Source organism: Tribolium madens, unplaced genomic scaffold (assembly GCF_015345945.1).
Source record: "Tribolium madens isolate multiple individuals breed KSU strain unplaced genomic scaffold, Tmad_KSU_1.1 Scaffold_3;HRSCAF=73;Tcas5.2_LG2, whole genome shotgun sequence".
In the NCBI taxonomy this organism is placed as follows: Eukaryota; Metazoa; Arthropoda; class Insecta; order Coleoptera; family Tenebrionidae; genus Tribolium; species Tribolium madens.
Window position 1 is genome coordinate 1,861,432 of NW_025401006.1, and position 22,309 is coordinate 1,883,740.

General features: G+C 33.1%; 3 protein-coding genes across 8 annotated transcripts in view; 1 reads left to right on the forward strand and 2 right to left on the reverse strand.

The window, feature by feature from the left end:
• LOC123007565 (protein couch potato) overlaps nucleotides 1-3,619 on the reverse strand; it is an 83,624-nt gene extending 80,005 nt beyond the window's left edge. For all 5 annotated transcript variants that reach the window (XM_044402936.1, XM_044402937.1, XM_044402938.1 and 2 more), the window contains exon 1: nucleotides 3,493-3,619. In XM_044402936.1, the coding sequence (XP_044258871.1) occupies nucleotides 3,493-3,564 (72 nt within the window). In that variant the 5' untranslated portion in view covers nucleotides 3,565-3,619. The remainder of the gene's footprint in view (nucleotides 1-3,492) is intronic.
• Nucleotides 3,620-15,324: 11,705 nt separating this feature from the next.
• On the forward strand, nucleotides 15,325-16,339 carry LOC123007143 (39S ribosomal protein L43, mitochondrial). The gene is made up of 3 exons (XM_044402231.1): nucleotides 15,325-15,659; nucleotides 15,716-15,822; nucleotides 15,878-16,339. The coding sequence occupies exons 1-3, from the start codon at nucleotides 15,523-15,525 to the stop codon at nucleotides 16,186-16,188; spliced, it is 555 nt and encodes a 184-aa protein (XP_044258166.1). The 5' UTR covers nucleotides 15,325-15,522; the 3' UTR covers nucleotides 16,189-16,339.
• Nucleotides 16,203-22,189, reverse strand: LOC123007142 (glycerol-3-phosphate acyltransferase 3). Of its 2 annotated transcripts, none has more exons than XM_044402229.1 (7): nucleotides 21,823-22,189; nucleotides 20,066-20,326; nucleotides 19,767-20,012; nucleotides 17,918-18,154; nucleotides 17,268-17,383; nucleotides 16,865-17,215; nucleotides 16,203-16,813 (listed from the first exon to the last, which is right to left on the reverse strand). In XM_044402229.1, exons 1-7 carry the CDS (start codon nucleotides 21,973-21,975, stop codon nucleotides 16,726-16,728), a joined length of 1,452 nt encoding a protein of 483 aa, XP_044258164.1. In that variant the 5' UTR covers nucleotides 21,976-22,189; the 3' UTR covers nucleotides 16,203-16,725. The 2 variants fall into 2 exon arrangements, with proteins under 2 accessions (XP_044258164.1, XP_044258165.1); XM_044402230.1 differs by lacking the exon at nucleotides 17,918-18,154 and adding an exon at nucleotides 17,587-17,820 and having other exon boundaries at nucleotides 21,823-22,186.
• Nucleotides 22,190-22,309: the final 120 nt, after the last annotated feature.

Below are 22,309 nucleotides of genomic sequence, written 5' to 3' on the forward strand. Positions count from 1 at the left end.
CAAGATGATACAACACATCAAAAATTTTAAACGCAGCTCCTGAAATAAAATACCAACAAACTGACACAGTTTTCTCATTAATATCGAGTTAAATGCTATTTAAAAGATACATGTAGGTGTTAAAAATTAGTTTCTCTTAAGAAGGGATTAGTTTTGGTCGCAACTTCTTCGTGTCTGCCTTGAAAAATACTAATAATTATGTAGGCGTGTTCATTGAATTACTTGCGAAGGACATCAAGATCAAAACATCAAACGCACGTAAAACATGTCATTCGTATTATTACTTGTTAGAGTTTTAAAATGGAACGTGACAGACGTTCCACTAAAATGTCTTTCGAAAAAACTTCAATCAACAATAACTACTTTTCCCTCGAATATTTGTAAAGCAGAAAAACTGGAATGATATTTATCATATAATAGTCTGTAGCAGCTGTTGAGCTTGAAATCTTGACAATAGAAAAAAGATGAATCTCAATTCTAATCTCAACTCTTTAAAAATTATGTGAAAAAGCAATCGAAAATATGACATAAACAAGAATCTGCATTGCAATTCCATTGTAACCTGAACAAAAGTGTAATCCAATCATTGGAAACGGCTTCAGCATGAAATTCCTTATTTTTACTGAGTTTTCAGCCAAAAATTACAATTATTATTATGCAATGAGTGTGTGTTATAGAAACGCTGGACTTGCGTGAGGTAAGTTCAGACCAGTCTTTAACCCAATTCTTGAAATGACCTAAAGGTAAATTCTCGCGACTCGACACAAACGCTCCGTTTACCATACATTTAAAAGTGTGAAATGATAAATGTTTGCTCTTAATTTAAGATAAACGTGTAATTAAAGCGACAGAAAGAAAGAAAATGAAACCACGAAAGTGATGGTAAGTTTCCCCAATGAATGATTACTTTCGCAGCTGTTTGTTATGTTGATAACTTTGCCAGATATTTGCTCCAGAAAAGGAGTTTTTGCCGCTTTAACTAGACAAAAAGTCCTCACTTTCACAGTGTTAACAATTCGCATTTACGCTTTAATCAAATCCGGTGAAAAATGCATCTTGAACTTTCTCTCCAACTCCGAAATTGGATCGAAGCAAAGATTTGTACGTGGCTAGCGCACTGATGGTGCATTTACTTCCTCCCGAATTAAAATGAGAAATTAATTGCGGGTATAAGCAGGTAAATTGAGATTGAAAACTCGGCTTAGTGAAAAGTTGGTAAAGTTTCCTGAATCTCATAATTTTCCTATCTAGGGTAAAACGGACATATTTCGAATTTGATCGACCGTAATCAAACTGGAATCTACGGAGGTGCCATTATCGTTATCGACACTGATGAAGCAAAACGATCTCATCAAACTTCACAGAAAATTATTTATTGTCGTCGTTTGATTTCATTATAGCTTTGAAATATGACCGGTAGCTGTTTGATGTCGGTATTTAATCAGACAACAATTCCGGCGTGAAATTTTCATACTCGGAACGCAAATGCGCGTGTAGAAACACAGCAACAAAGGGCGAAAGGTCAAAACTAGTGGAACTTAATGTTCTGTGAGGCCAAGAGCAATCATTGAAACTACACAAGATTTTACAAAAATTGATAACTCGGCTCGACAAAGCAATGGGTGTTTAAAGCTCATTTGTAGACACTTTTCGGTGTGCACGTAACCAAACGCGAGTTATTATGTCGGAGTCGATGATTATCGTGATTAGCACAGTTAAATTATCGACATAAACAGCCCAAAATTTAAAGAAAAACAAAAAGTAAATCACATATCGACATGTATTTCTACTAAATGAATATGTTATACCTGAAAAAGTTTTTATAAAATATTATAAACTGTTCTTTGTGTAAATACTTTGCCATACCTTCAATTAAATTTCTTATAAGAGTGGCAAGAGTGTCTAAATTAAGTTTGCAACACTGAATTAAATAAAGACAGAAGATATGAATTAGATTTCTTTTATAATCTCCTGTCTACCTTTTTTAATGTTGCCAATCTAATAAAAAGTAATAATATTTTACTGTTACAGCTTTACGAGTGTAATGGAAGAGGACGCAAAAGTGACCAGAAAAGTTATCATTTCATGGAATTCTAGAATTTTCTAAATGAGTAAATTTTCTTTGAAAATTTACAATTTGAAGATGAGAAAATAAAGACTAAATAAAGATGCTTCCTTCAGATCTAAAAGAATATGTATTTCATGCATAAAAAATAAAACTAGCCTATAATTTACAAATTAAGTTTGCAATACTGATTACAATAGAGACAGAAAACATAAAAGTTGACACAACTCACATCTTCCATCTAAATACACTTTTCAAAGTTGCCAACTTAATTTCAAAGTCAGATGCCATTTTGATCAAAAATTTAATTGAACGCTTGGAGGTAAGACTTTTACAGTTCGTTTCTTAATTATTAGCAAACTAAATGCAATAACATTTTATTACTTTATCTTTTTTAAGCGATAGAACTAAAAAGTTACCTATTATTTGATAGAAATTTAAGTTTTTTACAATAGATAAATTTTTAAGTGAAAATAAAAGTAAATTTTATAAAAAGAACAAACATTTTTTGGAGTGGGAAACATCGTTTTGCCTACGTGTATAATACATATTTAATCCAGCAATTCAAATATTTCTTTTAGTTCAGAGATGACAGTTTACCTTTCGTATTTCCTTGTCTACCTATATGTTATTATGTCATAAACACTGTAAGCAATGAGTTTTTCCAATCTTCATCTTTTTTTTTAGTATAGCAATGTGTAGATAGACAAATACGAAAGTAAATTACAGTTTTGTTTGTCTAAAATCAACATAGCAACAAGGAATTTATGAAGAAAAGAATAAAATGAACTTTTCTGTTTATAAGTCTATTAAAATCTATTACTTCAGTCTTAGTAATTTAAAAAAGTTAAGTTGTCATAATTGTTAGTTATTATTATTATTATATTTGGAACATTATTGATTTTACCTTTAAACTTAAATAGTTGTCAAACACATCTACCCTTTGACTTGTTAGTATAATTAAGAAAAAGAGTTTACATCTTTCAAAAATGAATTAATTTTGGTTGGATCCGCTCTTTGATTTAATGTGTTTGGACTTTTCCGAAAGAGTTGAGAAAATGGTTTGGAAATTAGTTTTTCGTGGCAACTGTGAATGTAAAAGTAGTCCGCGACCGTGGCACGAGAACAATACAACACGAAGGATGAAGAGGCATGAGAGTCACGCCCACCCGGCATCTGATTGCGATGTTTGTGTGCGTTATTTATGCCGGCACGCATCACCGGACCTCAGAGGAGGAGGAAGAAGAATAAGAAGAAGAAGAAACGTCTAAGAATCGGTTACGCAATGTGCGAGGGTGGGGCGTTCGACACCACCTGCATGGTGCATCGCGTGCGACATGCAGTCTGGTCTTGAAAATTGGCTGTTCGCCAACCGAATGAATATGCGATTTTTTGGCGGGTGCGCCGGAAGATCCGGTAGTACTCACCTCCTCCTCGCCGTTGTTCGTGTTGACGGAATCCATGCTTTGACTGAGCGTGACACCGAGAGGAGCTTCCATGTCCTGGTCTGAGGCTTGTAGAGGGCTGCTCGACTCGGAGTCGTGTCGAGCCCTCTTCAGGGACGGCGGAGTGGCGGCAGGCGTCGGGGACAGGTCGTCTCCCAGAGGATGCCGGCCTCTCTTCGTGGTGTTGAAAGCGGTCTCCACGATTCACGCTAGTAAGTCCCGGGGGCGGCGACGTGCACGTCGAACTGGCGTCGGTCCGGGAAGCACATGCACTGAACACTACGGCACAACTGGGGCAAGTCGCTGAGGAGGTCCAGTTGCGGATCCGTTGTGAAACCGCTGGCGGTCGCTGCTAGACTGTGGCGCGGTGTCGTGGCGAGCCGAGCCGGAGGATCAGGTGGGGGTGGGGCACTCAGGTGAGTAGGTGTTGCAGTGCTGTAATCGCGGTGGCGGCGCCAGGGGTGGTGTCGCAGCCAGTGCTTGCCTCAGACTGCCACCCGCGCCGCCCGACAGGTAGGCAGCTGGCACCGCGCGCGCACCTTGACACTCATGCGCCATGAACCGACGCCGCCGACGCCGCCACCAAACACCGAATATACTACCTACCTGCCGCACACACGACAGCTGGATACATACCCTCTCAAACAAAAACAACATGCACCGGATCACCTCTTGAACCAACCACAAGCAAGCTTCAAAAATAAAAGCTCACAAAAGAAAATTTCAAGTTTCTCAATCTATCTAGGAAAAAACACACATAGATCTCTTGCAGAGGAAGTCTAGTAAACGTCCAAGGGAAGCATAAAAGCTTTCTTTCGGAATTATACATACATATAACTTTTTTCCAACATATTTAATTTTTTCCAAGAAAAAAACAAAAAAAATTCTTTATACAACAGTAGCGACTCCTAAGTTTGTGAAACGTATACGTTTTGTCAGTGACTGGAATTATTATTGTCCTTCAATTTATACAAAGGCCTCTTTGACCAATGTCGTTTATAATCTTCTTATTTTTTTTTATAAATAATACTTAATTAAGCTTATATTTTGGCTGTTTTTAAGTCTCGTCCTATTTACGAGTATGTTAAAAATGTGGCTACCTAAATAAACAAAACAAAAAAATTATTAAAACTGATGATTAGAATTAAGTTTTCATTTAATTCTGAGTCATAATAAGTACATCGTTTTATCGATTTTTTGAAGTCAAAGTTACAAAGACTAATCAAATGCTCCTAAATCATTTGTTACGAGTAAGTATAAAGATTTTTTTATTAATAGAATCTGAAATAATTTTACAATTTTTTTAGGAAGGCTCTGCCTCCTTTGCCTCTCACCCACCACAATTTTTCACATTAAACATTTTTACGTCTTAAAAATTGTACATTTCACAACAGGTGATTCCTTCCAACTGTAAGTACTACGAGTATATGATATATGATTTAAATTTTACATGAAGGTAACACTTTGAACGTTTCTAATTTTAATAGCACAACCTGTAAAATTTATTTATAATCGCAATAAATAATCATTTGTAATGTGTTGATCAAAGGTCTAAAGTAAAACGACCTAAATATTTCTAACCGAATTGACGATTTAAATGTGACAATTTTTTTCAGTTTGTAATTTTATAAACCATTAAAGCTGAACGTAAGTTTGTTTTGTTTGGGTTTTAAGTTTTTAATCACCTACTTTTCGTTGCATTTCACACCAGATTCCGTCAAAATCCGGTTTGCGAATAATTTATTTAGGTTATTTAAAATTTCTCACATGTTTAACCGAATTGTAGAACCTTTCGTAAATAATAATTTGCATGTTTGAGCCGACACCTACCGCCGTAATCCTTTAAAATCTATTAAACTTTCCACAAACTTTTATGATGCGATTAAAAATGTTACTACATTAATTTGTCCATGTAATGACCAGAAACATAAATTTTTATGATTTTTTGGCAATTTATATATAAACAATAAATGTAGCTGGCATTTCGTGAACAATGAGATTATGGAATTCAAAACGCTACTGAATTATTGCTTGTATTTCAATGGCACGTAATCTAAAAAAATGGCTCACCTAAATACTTTCAGCTGTGAAATTCACGTTTCCATTTTTTGTTAATTAGCAATGAAAAAATTATTACTCAATTAATCCATTGTTCTTTATCTTTATATACTTAGGTACTGCTAAAATATGTTTGTTTTTAAGTCGGTTCACTTTTCATTTTTGACTACGACAATTCCTTGAAATAAACTAAATACAAAAATGACATGTCATTGTTCAAATTTTTACTTAATAATGCATTAATCTAGTCACGACATGCTGATGGAAATGGAGAGTAATTTGAGTATTGCCTAAAATGAGTCCAGTAGCGAGCAATCATCGCTAATATTCAAGAAAACCAGCAAATCAAGTGTTTTAAGAACTAGAACTAGAAAAATTAACAAAAGCACAGTTGCAATTTGCTGGGAATAATTTCAAGACATCTTATTGCTCAATTAGAGCGCAATACAATACAGCTGTAATAAAAGCAATGATAAGGTTTTGCAATATACAAATTGCAGTCATATTAAGGCAGTCCACGATTGCTACACGGAAGTAGCGTTTATGTCGCATCCGCTAAACATATCTTCGTTTCGCAAATGACAATAATACCAACGTGTATGAAGTATAGAGTCATGACTTTGATATGAATATTATTGATTTAACTTCGGTCTGTATTGAGTAGTCGTTGCCATGGTTGGACGCCATCGATTTTAACTAATAGCACCTATCAAATAGCGACCAAAATAAAAATATCAATCGGTAAGATAAGGAAGCGAAGTTGGTTGAAATTATCCACGTCAGTGATTAAATTGCACAGTTAAACGTAAAATTAATGTCCACCTGACTACACCATCAAGTTGAGTGAAGTTGTTGGATGAAATAGACAGAATTCATCTCTTATTAAAGATGACTAACATTTAAGATGTCAAACATGAAAGGTTATAAATTTAACAACTATTCCTTGAAACAATATTTCTTAATTAATTGGGATAACTTGATTCCCGTCTTCCTGGCGGAAATAAATGATACAGATGTACATTAAAATGTCATTAGATAATAATGGCAATCCAACGTTAATATCAGGACTGCCATAGGTAATTTGTAACTGATGGCATCTCATTAATATTGCACACCATACACGTCCCGAGGACTTCACCCATATACAAACTTTACGACATTATACTCACTTTATGATCACATAAAAATAAACAACAAAGTTGAAATTCTTGATTGCATCGCTTGATTGGTGCTTATTGACACCAAAGAAAATTCTTCGTGTAGACGCCTCCAGTCACCATGTGTATAATTGGTTGCCGAATTAAAAATTTACATTTTTTGAATACAATTTGTTACTAGTAAAGTGAATTTCCAGCATTCTGACTTAGAAACAATAGTCGCGAGAAGCCAGATTGGTTTGTAGGTCTCTTGGGAAATCCTGAACAAGTTTAGAATTTATCTCGGACACTATCCTATGGCTTCTCTTTAAAAGCAACACTGAAAGAAGGATGTGCCATTCAAAAGTCGGCCCTGCACATTCAAATCATCGATCAATAAACCATTATTGAGTCGAATTTAATACGAAAGCAAAAATGTTTCGCTGAATTATTAATATTTAACGATTCTTGAAATTTTAAACGCAGAATTTAAAATTCAAATTGTAACTTTTGTTTTATTGGACAATAAGAGCGATCCAAGTGTATAGAATACACCTGAGATGTGCTTTAAACGTGAAGTAGGTATTGACTTTGAAATCGAACAAGGCTCAAAAGTAAAATTATTACAAGCAGATATGTAGGTTGGGAACCGTTATTTCTTTGTGTTTTATTATTAAAAATTAAAAACACACAACAAAAGATTTTGGTTTATTGTTCGTATATTGTATTTTCCTTTGTGTATGCATTTTACGTTGAAATAAAATAAAAAATAAAAATGTTAAATGCATTGTTATTAAATCAAAAGAATAGATTTTAAAAATAATTATAATAATTTATCTATTTACGAAAATTAAATTCAATAAAGCGAGTATGATTCATACATTGCAACCATTTAATGAAACTAGTAATTGAATTTATGAAAGTTGCTGCAACATCAAAAATTTTCATAGACGAAAGAAAAATTAATTGGTGTAAATAATTGAATTTAATTAATTTCAGCTAAATTATGCAGTGGAATTCGTTTGAGTTGCCTACATGCAACATTTGATAACATTTCCGATAAAATTATCGCCCTTATAGGTACAATCATACAAAGTGCTATTTTTATTTAACCAACCAAATAAAATTTTAATAGTTGTAAATTATTAATTAATTCCAGTGACCTATAAAATTCGATTAGTAAAACGTCGAAAATTTAGTTCTTTTGCATCTGCTATGTAGATTTCTGCAAATTTTTAACCACACCTGGCGACTATTCCAAAAATAATTGAAAAAAATCAATGTCGACCCAACCCGGCATCATATCGCTCTATTAATATAAAGCGAAGTGGCTGTTGGGATAAATTTAAATTTATAATATGATATGCAGCGAATATTTATTTCAGTTTTAATAAAATCTCCCATGAGATTATGACGTCAACTGTTGCAGTCAGATTAATCCAGGTATTGAACCGTCACGCTATATTATAAATTTATTAGCTGAAAATTATTTCAGTTCAGAGGATTATGAATTACACATTTCAGTATTTTTACATGATTGGAAATATAAACGAACCTGTTGCCAACTTTACTCGTTAGTCACACCACCCGCAGGATCTTAAATAAATGTCTTGGCAAAATATTATTCCAATAAATTAGGCGAAATTGGGACACCCAATTACATGCATTATTTTAATAAGTTTACAAATTTTACGATTTTGCTTTAGTTTACACACAATTCCGATGATGCTACTTTTGAAATTCAAGGCATCAATCGAAAAACTACATAATTTCATAAATACAATTCCACGAGAATGCGTTATTAAAAATTGAAGAATATCGATTTATGGACACGCTAAGGGAACGAAAACTTATCTTACACCTGCCTGTTTTCTTTCGTGTCTCTAAGTCTCTACATCGATATATTTAAATGTTTTACGAACTTGTTATAAATTGATGGAATAAGAAATTGCTCGCTTTAATATGCTTTCGTACATCTGTTTGTGATAGAGCACGCTATATTTCACCGAATAAAAATTTTAATTGCTAGTAGAAACATCCGATTCTATTATTCTATTCATGTGTTGTTACAACAGGAAATGCAAATAAATTTTTAGTGATAACATGTCAATCCAGTGTTTTTCAATGTTAATCATTTCATCAAAGCGCAACCAATGATGGCAGAAAATCCTTCAAAAGAAGGGTGTCAATAACAAATCCGTATAACTCTCAATACAGGCGGAACAACTTGATGGATGGCTCTAATCTCTTTAAATGGAAAATTAATTAACATTTGTTCGTCTTGCTAACTCTCTCTCTAAGCCAATAGTCAACCGAAATGGACAAATATTAATTAAATTATTTATCCACAATCACTCTATAAAGAGACTTTATTCCACACTTTAGGTGCGTATAAAGTACCACACTTTATCCACTAGTGGAATAAAGTAACTTTATTTTACTGTTAGTAACCAGCGCACCGCGTAACAGCTTACTACGTTTAACCGAAAGCACATTTGGCGTGACGTCTAAATGTCATTTTAATTTTTAATTAAGTTTGGAATAATTTGGGCTTGTGATTGTGGATAAAACGTTATATTGCGGTCATGTGTTAGTCGCGTTTTATCCACTTAAGAAAATTAACCATTCTTGCGTGGATAAAACGCTTCCTAACACACTCTTACAATAAATAACTATTATTTATGAGTTATTGTATGCCAAAACGACATTTCTAAAAGCAAAACTTTTGAAAAATTATCAAATTAGTTCTTTAAATAAAAAAATAAGCAATTATACATGTTTTTAAGAACTTAAATTTTTCAAAACGAACGCCCTAAACATAGCTCCATTTTTTCTGTTTTGCGTTTTTAACTCGTTTGAGTGCTTTCCATAATTCGTTACTAGCCTAGTGTATAATGTTGGTGATAATGCCGTTAGAAAGAAATTTTTCGAAGTTTTGGTAGCATACACAAAAATTCTTGAAAATCCAATTCCAAATCGCGCACAATGACAAGTGTAAATAACACTGTGCCACCAACCGACGGAAGTTATTCTTTAAAAACAGCAAAAAAGCCCAAAGTAGAAAAAATAGTATAAGACACTCGTTGCAAAATGCCATTCAAGAAATCGTTTGCTCCGCTCCTTACCTCGCCGCTGCGCAGCTGATTGTCTTCTGTAACTCGTATTTTAATACACAGGCTGATTTAAAAGTGTCCGACCAACTCTCGAATGGTGATAAAAAACTCTCAGCTAAGCATAAAAATTAATTTAAATAATTTTTTCAAGTCTTTAAAAAAAACAGAACTGTCAATTTCCGTATTATCATTTAGACCTTAGTTCTTTTGTTTCCGTTGTGGTCGGCTTAAATTTATTGTTGAACAGGTATCTGTTCAATGTTGCAAAATTTGCCGTTTCCACTAATTAAAGTCAAGAAACGTGATTTGAACGGCCAAAAACTTAGCCAAAAATCTAACCTAGCTATATCTCGTGAAAAAAGGCTCAATCAATTTTTTGTCATGGCAACTTTTAACTGAATGTCTTTTATCACCACCAAAGAGATGGTCAAACACTTTTGAATCATCTTGTATTTAGTATGCAGGGTGTCTCAAAATTTACGCCCACGCTTTTAGGATTTGATGTAGGGAGCTAACACAAATCGAAAATTAAAAGTAGAAAACTTGTCCTTCGTTACCAAGTTATTGATAAAAAGTAAATAATAAGTTTTATCATACGATCGCTGCAATTATTATTGTGTAACATAATTTCAGAACGTTTATGCTTCCAGGATAAATCACGCATATGTTTGAAGTAAGAGGAAACCAATTTGAGCATATTTTATGATAACAGAGGTAGTTTGAAACACTATTGCAACAAAGCGCAGCGTGAGCAGAAAGTTAGACTGGTGAATAGTTTTTCCCCGGGTAACAAGATATCTTGCTTTATAATTTTAATAAAATTGAAAGTTAATGTTAAGTTTTCATTTTTCATCAATAACTCGATAAGGAAGAATCATCGAAAAATTTTCTACTCTCTTACTTTTCGATTTGTGTTTTCATTCTACATTCTAGAACAAACCCCGAAAGAACTGACGTCAATTTTGAGACAAATTTAGCGTCAAAAAAGTTTAATTGTGAACGAACCATCGAATTGAATATTAAAATACATACACTAATCATTCATCAACATTTGACACCTCTCCGGGCGTTTTAGAAATTGTGGTACGTTAACAATAAACCATTAATTAATATGTTAAATCTAAAAAAAACATCCGTTATACAGAGTGGAATTCTTAACTGGAATAAAACTCATAATTTGAATATAAGCGGTTTTTGTAAAAAATCTTGAAACAGGTCGATTTTTATTTTTCCTTGCGCATCATTTGAAACTTATGATTTTTGTTTATCTGCTTTCTAAAATGCACAGCCACCTATAATATAAATGTAATGATTTGAGAAATGACACCTCGTTTGAAAGGTCGTTTTGCAAGGAATACAATGTACTATTTATTTTCTGATTATTTTCAAAGCCTACGTGATAAAAAATAAAACCAATCTTATAAGATGAATCCTATTTAATGCAACAAATATTCAAAATGGATATCGGTCCTTTCCTGACAAACTGCAAAACGATCGTAACATGTATTCCTTACGTTTTGCAACATTTCAAGTGTGATTTGGAACAAAATCGAATACCATTGAGGTCCTTAAGGAACGTTTTAAGAATAAAATTAAGCAAATCACCAGAAATGTTGCAAAAGATAAGAAATGCATGTTACCTACTTTTAATTTGCAATTTTCCCCCGGAAAAGATCGGTGTCCATTTTGAACATTTATTGCATTAAATAGTATTTAAGTTAAGACTTTGTTCTTATTTTTTTATTACGTAGACTTTGAAAGTATTCAGAAAACAAATACTGCGTTGTATTGCTTGTGACGTGGGCTTCCAAATGAGGTGTCACTTGTCATATCATTACATTTGAAAAAAAAGTTATAGGTGGTTGTGCATTTCAGAAAGCAGGTAAACAAAAACCGTATGTGTCAAATGATGCGCAAGGAAAAATAAAAATCGACCTGTTTCAGGTTTTTTTAGAAAAATCGCTTATACGCAAATTATGAATTTTGTTCCAGTTAAAAATTCAACTAGGTACTATAGATTCTTATACAAAAAAACAACAAACATTAATTTTAACATTATAACTAACAATTTTACTTATTTCACAGGCTCTTAATCTCATAATAAAAATTTCAAAATGAAAAAAAAATATNTAAATTATCAAAACATTTTTTTGATAATAACAAAAAAAATTCATTACAAACATAGCAGAATATTTGTTTAAGAAGAAAATGTTATCAATAAATAAATGTCCAGTTAGTTGTATAAATCAAAAATAAGCAATTTCCATATTTTTTAAAAACTAAAAAAATGATATTAAAGTTTTTTCAAAATTTTAAGGTCAGTGAGCGAAACCAGACGGCGCCACAGTCGACAAAGCCAAAAAATGAGATCTAACTCAAAGAATACTAAGTACAGACTTTTATCTTTAGTACGGAATTGTATAACCATGAGGTGCATTGTCTAGTATTAAATATTTGTATAATTATAATTTATTATTTTATGTAACAGCTGAGAGCCGTGATTGGTATTATAAGCGTAATCTTCTTCTAACTTTTTGTAGAAATAGAAGGCAAAATATAGTGCTAGTCTATTGTATTGGAAAAGGGATACCTTCTCCGTGCCGTTTTACTGCCATCATTTAATTTTAGTCGACCGCAGCGCCACGGAATTTTTTAACAAGCTATGTACCTCAAAGACATGCTTTGATTCCGCTCTCTTAAGACAAATTTTATACCAGTAGTAGATTGTTTTATAAGAAAAGACAATTTTTCTTACAAGTTGAATTTGCTAGTTTTTGTGTACTCAATGTAAAAGTTTAAATTAAAATAGATATTTTTGTTACAAGTACCTTTTATTAAATAAAAAAAAATTGCGACCATAGTAACCAAATTAAGTTTTTTACCCGGAAAAACCACGATACAAAACTGTATTTTAGGTACTGAGAACCTAAAATAACCATTTTACGTACTATTTTATTGAATCCGAAAAAAACTCATTTTAGGTAGGTATTTTCGGAAGCGTATACAAAAAAATTATTTTACCTTTTCTACAAACTCTTATTCTCATAACAAAATTTAAACAATTCCGTAAGACAGTTAACTGGTCTTTATATATAGGTATTTTGTAATTACTAGTCAAAAATAATAGTAAAATACGTATCGTTATGACGTCGAAATAAATGAGTGAAACCCACTCTTAGATTAGCACATTTTATTTCACCAAATTTGCGAGCTTTTGTGAGAATTTCTTAAAAATAGTCGTCGTTTCCGCACTGTAGACTTTTTCCAGATTGACCAGTTGTTGCTCTGAGATGCTCCCCTTAAAGTTACAGTGACGTGGTTTCGGGCAGGAGGGTGGGGGACACATGGGTGTGGGACATGCCGGCGGCGGACAAAGCATAAGAATATTTTTATTTTTCTCCAAATTGGCCCTTTCAGCTTGAACCGTCGTCAGTGCACTTTTCATCGCTTCAACATGACTTTCCATTTCATACAACTGTTTTTCCAGAGCTTTCGTATTTTCCGTGTACTCGTTCAGACGAGTCTCTAAACTCGCATAGGTTTTTCCGCACGGAATTTGTTTATCTGGTTTTTGGCCGGTCGCTTGTTGGATTTTTTCATTGAGGATTGCGTTCTGTTTGGAAATGTTATTCATTTCGCACTGGAGTTGGCACAATTGCTGTTGCAGATTTTCAATCGTTTGGTTTTTCTGCATTAAATCGGATTCTAATTTACGACTCATTCCGGTGAGACCGGCGTTCCCTGCCGCGAGCTGCTTTTGCATATTGACGAGTCTTTGGGACAGATTGGGGGCCACATCCTCACGGGAACTTTTCTGATTACACTGCGCTGTACAGACTTCGTCTTCTTGTATTTTCTTGTCATCGCAGACTATTAACTTAGGCATGTTGTTCTCGGTCATGCCACAAATTATCACTTTCGGTAACGAATCTTCATTGTGTTTGGTGTAAGAAGCCATTTCGGTAATTTTAAACTTGAAATTTTGACATGTTTAGTGATGACAGTTGGAGAAAAATTGTTTCCATGAAATTAATTTGCAATAAAGTCTTGACAAAACCAGTTTGATAAGTAATAAGGGCCGGAAGAAAATTACACGACTATAAAAATTTTATTTTTAAAACCGATTTTGATGCAATTTACTAGCTCGAAAGCAATATACATTAACTTTATGACGACATAAAAAAATTTAGGTGGCGCCTCTGGTACTTTTATGATGAAAACAAATTTGTTCTTTTTATTCACTTGCATTACATACACAGTTAATCAAATTTAAATAGAAAAAACACAGTGTTCAGTTCGTGAGAATGCTCATTAATAGTTTTTTAAGTGAATAAATTGAGGTTGTAAACCCTTTTTGGTGCTAAAATCCTTTCCTAATTCGTTTTTTATTCAACATTGTGGAAATTCATCAGTGAAAGGGGAAAGAAAGGTGGAAAATTTAATGCCGAAATCTTCCCTCCTAGCATATGCCATATAATTTAAATGAACCGGCTGATATCATTCGGCGCCTCGCTTTTCCTCACTTTTATTAAAACCACCTACTGTGTATACAAAAGATAAGAAAATTTGCGTAATTTCTCGTTGCCGAAACGATTGTGATTTAATGTGTCAATCATAAAACCTGTTAAGAAAACAAAGCATTATTATTTTCATACGTTTTATGTCCCTTGACACATTTTCGGTAAAAATGTTGCCTTCCTTTTCAGTAATTTTCTCCAATTATGCAATTAATTAAACGGTATTTCCTGCCGGATTCGTTCATCCTGTTCTAGACTAGTGACAATAGTGAAAGCACAAATTATGTCGTTATCTGTTTCGCTATTTTTTGCATAATATGGTAATCGTTGGGTCAGTGTCCTTTTAATGGTTTTGCAGTAATGTGATAGACTGGAGTTTTAGAATGAAAAAAGTAATTTTAATGAAGACGAAATCAATTAATAGGAACTTCCGGTGATGTAGGACTGTTGGCCTCATACGGTCCCGCTTGGGCAACGACGCGTGAATGGCACGATCCTCGTTTTCATAGCTGCTAGCCGCCCTTTATTATTCTACATTGAAAAGTTGCCACATATCCACTTTATTATTAAACTGCTAAATTAAAGTGGGGCATGAGACGACCGGCTTAATTGAAAGTGCCTTTATGATGGATCTTGCCGTCTTTCTTTCAAATTTAAAATAATAGAATAAAATAAAGAAAAAAAAATATTTCGTCTGTTTTCTTAATAAACTATCAAATCAAATTTTTTTTGGGTGTTTATAATATTTTCTCCTATTAACATCAATAACAATCTCCAACGTTTGGTTTTAAACTTATATTAAAATAGACAAGTTTTAAAAAAATTCAAATTATAATATTCATGCGTTTTGTATTTTTGCGTAGTAGGCTACAAAATGGACTTACAGAGTCCTCTCACGACATATACAAAGTCAAGTGTTCTACTTTACCGACGAAGAAAATGAAGACTTGTCTGACCCTAACGAAGTCTATATTCAATGAAAATATTATTAAAAAAGATACTAATTATACAATTCGTAGCATAGTTGTTTACGCAATTAAATTCTGGCTTCATAGTTTTTGTCAAAAATATTTTTTTAATATAAAATAAATAAGATAATTAATTTTTCCATTTTCGCGACTCCCAGATTTCGTAACGCTTTAACATAACCTCAATTATAAATAAGAGTTAAATTTTTTCAGGAAAAATATGTCCAATAGCCACTTATTTCTCAAATCGGGTTTCATAAGAACTCCTTCACAAAATGGGGTTGGAAGATACGTGTGTCAACTGCAGAGAGTTGTGTTGAAATTCTGCAAAAACAACGGGTCAAGTAGAGGAATGAGGTGACCCCTTTTCTGGCTCTGCTTGTTTAGTATTAATGAAAATATTATAATTTTAGAGATTTTATAGAATCTGGACTAGTTGACTTTGCTAAAGACAATCCTGGAATTGTGGTTTATCTAAAACCAAGAAGGCACAGGACTGCTGTTATTTCTGCCGAATATTGTAAATTACTTTGTTTAATTGTCTCCTTTGTGATAATGGATTTTACTGTTTGTAGTGAATGGTGATAAGCAATACATCAACTGTAGAAATCTTTCCCAAGAAGAAATAACTAAATGGTTAAATTTACTAAAGACGCAGTCAGGGGATACAACTGGTTTCAGATACAGGAAACTACTCCATACTGATCATCCATCTATTCAAGGACCTTGGACTCCATACACTTTCAAAGACCCAGCTGAAAATCTGGCGAAATTCCCAGATAAAGACTTGTCCAGGCCTAAACATCTACCAAAGACTGCAACTGAAGAACTTTTGGAGATGTTTAATAAAAGTTTGGGAAGTCCAGAGGGTAAAAGGGCAGAATAGTATAAATAAGTATGTAGAAAAAAAGTAAATCTGTATTTATTACAAGTAATAATACAAAAACTATAATGTACAATTATATTTACACTGTAATAAATACTAAAACTTAGTACTACTAAAAAAATCGTAGCCAAATATACATTTTATACAGTTACATAAAGGCCTCTTCTCAATAATAAGTCTTCCTCAATATAAAAAAAATATAACAAATAAATGCATTTCCAGTACTGTGTAACACTTTGAAGCTTTTTGTGGACAAAATAATATTCAGTTCATTTATATTGTCAAATACATTCTGCATTTTTACATGAAATTTTGACACTGATATGAGCAACTTGAAGACTTTGAAGCATCAAACAAACAACATTTAGGCCAAAAAATGTACTTCAAATTACTCTAATTACGCAATTCATAATAACGCTAAAGTGAATCTAATATCTACTTCTATCACGATGAAACAGATTGAAAAATTATGAGACTAGATGGTTTTTGTGTAAAAAATGAATAACAGAATTAAAATCGCGCCGATAATACAACGGCCTATTCTATTTTAAGTCGTTTACTGAACTCTTCTTGTTGCCGTTCGCGCCACTCTTTCTTTGGTTTTGTACGTTTGAGTTGACCATCCCTGCAACCAAATCTCATAAAGTCATAACTTTAACAAAGTAAAGACACTTACCAGACCAGGTCAACCAACCCTCCCTGTTTAGCTATCACACTTTTGACCCGATTTGCAAAATCTATAGCACTCTCGCCCTCTTCCTGTTGCATCGGTGGTAAATACCAAACATCACAAACGATGGCCCAACTGGTCATCATCATATACAAATATTGCATCATTGAGTATTTACTACTATTCCAAAAAGCATCGCCGAAACGTGGATCGTATTTTATGGCCACAGGATAGATAACACTACCAACTTCAAAACTCCCTTTCTTGAACTGCATTACGGACGTGTTGTTAATACAAGTGCCTTCGGGGAAAATCAATATGGGAGGATTTTTGGGGTTGGACACGTGCTCTTTCAATCTAAACAAATACACGAAAATAAAACTGAAAATAGATCGGGTTCTAGACTCACTTATTTGCTACTGCATGACGATCTCTAACTTCGGATCTCTCGAACCAGATATGTGGGGAGGCGCGAGCCAAAGCTCGCTGCAAAATGCCCAAAAAGCCGCCGTGACTTTGGCCAATCTAAAATTATTTCATTAAATCTAAACCCAAGCGTTTTAATTAACAGAACCGGAAACTAAACACGGCGCAGGCTAACCTCTGTGGTGATTATACAGGGTGAGAAAAAAACCGATTGTTGACCCGTGGGCCAAGGTTGAGTCAATAACTCGAATCACTCATAGAGGTCAACCTATACGCGCAGACACAACAAGGGGGCAACCTACCAAAGAATAACAATTATCACACATCAATATAAGTACATCGATCGGCGACGTATGATTGGCAACACAAATCCCACTTTTGGGTTTATTCTCTTCATTATGATACGTAATGACTGAAGATATCGCATTGGACAAAATTCCAAAGCACATAATTGACACGTACTTATTTAATTTTTGTTTAAAATTGCCCTCCTTCACATACCCAACTAATGCCGTACACAACGTCAACCACCACACCTGTAAAACATCACAAAACATATTCGAGGACATAAAGCGACAAAAGCAAAACTAAATTCTAAAGCCCCCTGGATAGTTTGTTTCTCCTTCGACTCACCAACGAGTAACAATTATCTGTGGATAAAATAACAACATCGCAAGGGGTGGTGTGGTTTGCTACACACACGGAACCCTTCTTAGGCATGTATTGCTTATTATGAATGCGAATTACGCCAGTTAGGGAACGGGCCATAATGCGGAAGGCTATTATGTAGGCTTTCGAGTTGATCCACCGTTTGAAGGAACTATCGGGTAAGGCGCCCAACAATGGCGTCAAGCCCACCATCCAAACGCACTGTTGTAAATATAAACACATTATTGATTTTTTTTCAAGTTAATGTTAATAAAATTTCTTGCAAATCTCATCGATTTATTCTTGATGTAAGTCTTCCATATTGCCAAAAAATCAAATTCGAAAAAACATTTTTTCTGGGTGTAACACTTCTAATGTCACTGAGTATAATTCGAAAAATAAGGAGAGGAAATTTTATTCAAATATTTACTTGAATTAATTAAGGTATTTATATCTCGTGCCATAGCTATCGCCACTTTTGTCAGAATGTTTTTTCTGTATTCTATATTTCTGTTCAGTTGCAATTCTTCTTTTACATAGAAATTAAATGTTTTCATATTTTACCTCAAAAAACGCCGTTCCGACGTTTGTGGCGATAGTAATGGCACAAAGTAAACCACTAAAACAATAGGTACTTTCGCAGCAATAGGCCATAAAAATGAACATAAATAAATGAATAAACATTGTGTAATTACTTCTAAAAAAAATTTCTTAATTATTCATTTAACACATTCAATCTTTAAACAATATTTAAAAACTAAAAATCTGTTGAATTGTGCTTTAGTTTAATACGTATCTATGATTCATATTTTTGTTGTAAAGTTTTTCCTTTTCTATGATATTTTTTAGAATACTGAATTGGTAACTAGCGTTTACGTAGCTACAAAGGAGTCCGGTAGATAAAATTTACCGTCCTAGTCCGGTAGTAGACTACTACTGTCTACCAAACTTGTTTGCAACTATGTAAACGCTAATTAAATTTTTGTTTTCATGAATTTTTGCTTAACTTGAAAGTGACTGTTGCAATATCCTAAAAAATCTTATACAATATACGACTGGTAGCATTTATGGCCTTGCTAAACATAATACACAGATCTCCCCATATGGCTCGACCTGTAAAGTACTGGCGCGGCTATAAAAATGTTGCTATCGGTCTAATACCGTAAATAGCTATTTGAGACGATTTTTAAAAAATTCAATTCATCACAGGGAAAAATAGTATAACGTTTTACTTAAAATAAGCAGAACATCGTACAAATTTGGTTATTTTACGGTTATTTGGACGTAAGAACCTTATCTTAGTTAATCTTGCACAAAGTACAACTGATAAATTGATTTGTATAATAGCAAATAATCTTAGTGTCACTATTTTGCCTCTCTCAATTTAAAACATCCACTTTTGTGCTTCTTTTGTTAAGGTTTGTAACGATATTCAGTATCGCATTTTAAAAAGGACATTTATAAAACTGTTTCTTTCTAATTCAATTTTTCTGTAGTCAGTTTGTTTGTACAGTTACATAATGTGATTTTGAAACATTTGTTTATTTTTATCAACCATTTAAATTTGTTTTTATCAAAAAATTCTATTTTTACGACCACTAATACATATTTTTATCACCTCCATTGTTTAAGTGTTGTTGGTTCAAAGTTCTGAGAAATGTACCATTTTATCAGTAAATTTGTTACAAGACGGCTAAAATAAAATTTGCAAGACCTTGCAATAATAATGTAATGCAATATCCGACCTATTTCCATCACAAAATTATAATTACTTTCGCAGCTAATGACAAAATAATCACGCAAAAAAATTGCGTTCAAACATAAAAATACGTACCCCAAAAAAGCAAATGGTGACTCTCAACGGAAACAGGAAGAAATATCTGACGAAAAATCCGCACACCCATATCGCGGTAAGTTTCCATGATATAAATTCGTATCTCCGATTGGTGCGAATCAATAAATTCCAATTCTTTAATTCTTCAGCTTCAAACCTCGACGTGACTTGATCTTCGATGATGGCTTCCATACCGGCTTTCAAATAATCAAAAATACTGCTCAAATAATATTCCTTGTATTCATCCTAAAGCAAAAAATTACGAAATAACAAAATAATTTAATTTTGTCGAATAAAACCTTAGTTTCGGTTATCTCTCCACTTTCGTCCTTTTTCTGCAAAGGTTCGGGCAACAAAATCAATTTATCATCTCTGCTTATAACCGAATTATCGTTTGGCACGTAGCCATTGTTGGGTTTTTTAATGCCATTTGGCGGCTTGATAAGTTTGTCTTTGAGTTCATCGGCGGTGTTGTTGTTGGGGGCAGTGATTTCATCGTCGTCGCTGTCTTCATTTCGGTGTGCTTGTTTTTGAGCGGTTTCAATGTTTGCACGACCATACTGTAAAACAAACATCCAAATAAAAACCTTGACATTAATTTATATCTTTGAGAGGACACAAAACGCATTAAACTCAAGAGAAACCAAAGTTCATTCATTTAGGAATTCCTCCAGCCTTGGAATTCACCTTTGCACTAGCACAATCATAACGTTCTTAATCAGAATTTTCGGTAATTACTCATAATAACCAAAAATTAGTTTACAAACTCAAAACCAATCACTGGCAATTAATAAAAAACAATTATTTTGTACTTTGAACTACTCAATTTATTGTTTATCAAGGTTCAAAATATGGCAAATTTATCCCATTGTTCAAAACACTTGTGAACGTCCTCGAACCAAGTCCCATCATTTGCTCATTTATTTTATTTACTTGTAAAAGACAAAAATTACGACCTAACCAACCTGAAAATGATACACGCTAGAAAACGAATTTATAAACGTTCAACCGAGATTCTCAAATTTAAAAATTTCTTTCATAACAACTTAAAAATAACTAATAAAAAGAAATGTTTCCGTGAGTTAAATTATTTATCAGTATTTACAACTGTTTTTCAGGTAATTGCGGTACTCAAACTTATGTCAAGTGTGTTTAAAATTTAAAAGCAATGTTGTGGCTGTACATATCTACAATACATAAATTTAACGACAAATGTAAATTACTGCAATAACATATAGGAGTTCAATTTAAATGAAATAGAAAAACAACATCAAACATTTTTTTAGGCTGGAGAAAGTTTAAAAGGACGTATTTGTAGATGTAGAGAAAGTAAGAAGAATATTTAGAATAAAAATTAGAGACGACTACCTAATTGCAATCAATATTTTAAATTCATTACAAGGACAAGGTCCTCAAAGTTGATCTAAGGCTAACGATAAAAATGTATCTGAATTCTGAATAAATCTTATGAGGAAAAAAATACGTGAGCATGAGCATGCTTAAATACCTATCAAAAAATCGAAAACTTTCTGGTTACTTCCAGAAATTTATACTATTTTTGTTCATTACAATATAACATTTGAGAATCAAGAAACCGACACGATTTAAACAAACTGATTACATTCCGAGGCATGTTGGATAAATTTATCATCAAATACTCGTAATGGACATCAAATGATTTTCACGTGCTAGAAATCAATAATAAACAAAACACATATTTAAATTTGACCTGACCTGACCCAACAGTTACGAAATTAATAACACAAAATTGCGTCTTGCATGCCAAGAACTTGAAGAAAGTGAAACTATGGTCCAATTTGTAAAACTAAAAAAACCTTTTAAAACAAAGTGTTTTGGTGGTTCTAGTACCCTGTTGATTTTTCATCTAAAAAAAGTTATGACGGTGCTTGCACTTTCATCAAAGTCCAATTGTTGATTTGTCTTGGCTTCCAATAACTGAATATTCATTGTGAAAAACAACATAAAAATTGACTTCGTGACGCATTTGATGCCCAGATTGGTGATGATACTTCCTGGAAAAATTGTTATCACTTACCTCAAATATGATTAAAAGAAGTTTAACATAAAGTCTTCTAACACCTAATGACTTTCCAATAGAGGCAAGAAATACAATACATAATAAAATCACCAAAAACGGCGTTACTAAAACTGAACCAATAAACCAAACCAGGGATAAAATACCCGCCATTGTAAAAGCGAAATTTAAATTAACAAAAAATCACATTAACGATGTAACACGCACATGGTATGACTAAATACTGAATGATTAAGTTGATAACAATTAATATAAATTCATCTACGCTCTTATCACTCGTATCGTAATCAAGTAACTGAATTAGAAATAGAGTAGTAAAGGAAGGAGTAATAAACATGCGTAGTTGACATTTATACTGTCATTCAATATAGGGATTTTTGTACCGTTGGTGGTAACACTAGTGAATTTTATTTGATTAATTTTGTTGTAGAAAAATAAAAAATACAGCATTAATTATTTTTGCTTAAAAAAATTGTTGCACAATCAT

Bases quoted from the DNA above. Each gene is read 5' to 3' on its own strand.
- LOC123007143 (XM_044402231.1), top strand. From the start codon at position 15,523: ATGTCCAATAGCCACTTATTTCTCAAATCGGGTTTCATAAGAACTCCT. The intron at 15,660-15,715 runs GTGACCCCTTTT...TTATAATTTTAG, and splicing joins GGGTCAAGTAGAGGAATGAG to AGATTTTATAGAATCTGGAC. The intron at 15,823-15,877 runs GTAAATTACTTT...TACTGTTTGTAG, and splicing joins TGTTATTTCTGCCGAATATT to TGAATGGTGATAAGCAATAC.
- LOC123007142 (XM_044402229.1), bottom strand. From the start codon at position 21,975: ATGGCGGGTATTTTATCCCTGGTTTGGTTTATTGGTTCAGTTTTAGTA. The intron at 17,384-17,917 runs GTGAGTCGAAGG...AAATAATTTTAG, and splicing joins CAGATAATTGTTACTCGTTG to ATTGGCCAAAGTCACGGCGG. The intron at 16,814-16,864 runs GTAAGTGTCTTT...ATTTGGTTGCAG, and splicing joins GGGTTGGTTGACCTGGTCTG to GGATGGTCAACTCAAACGTA.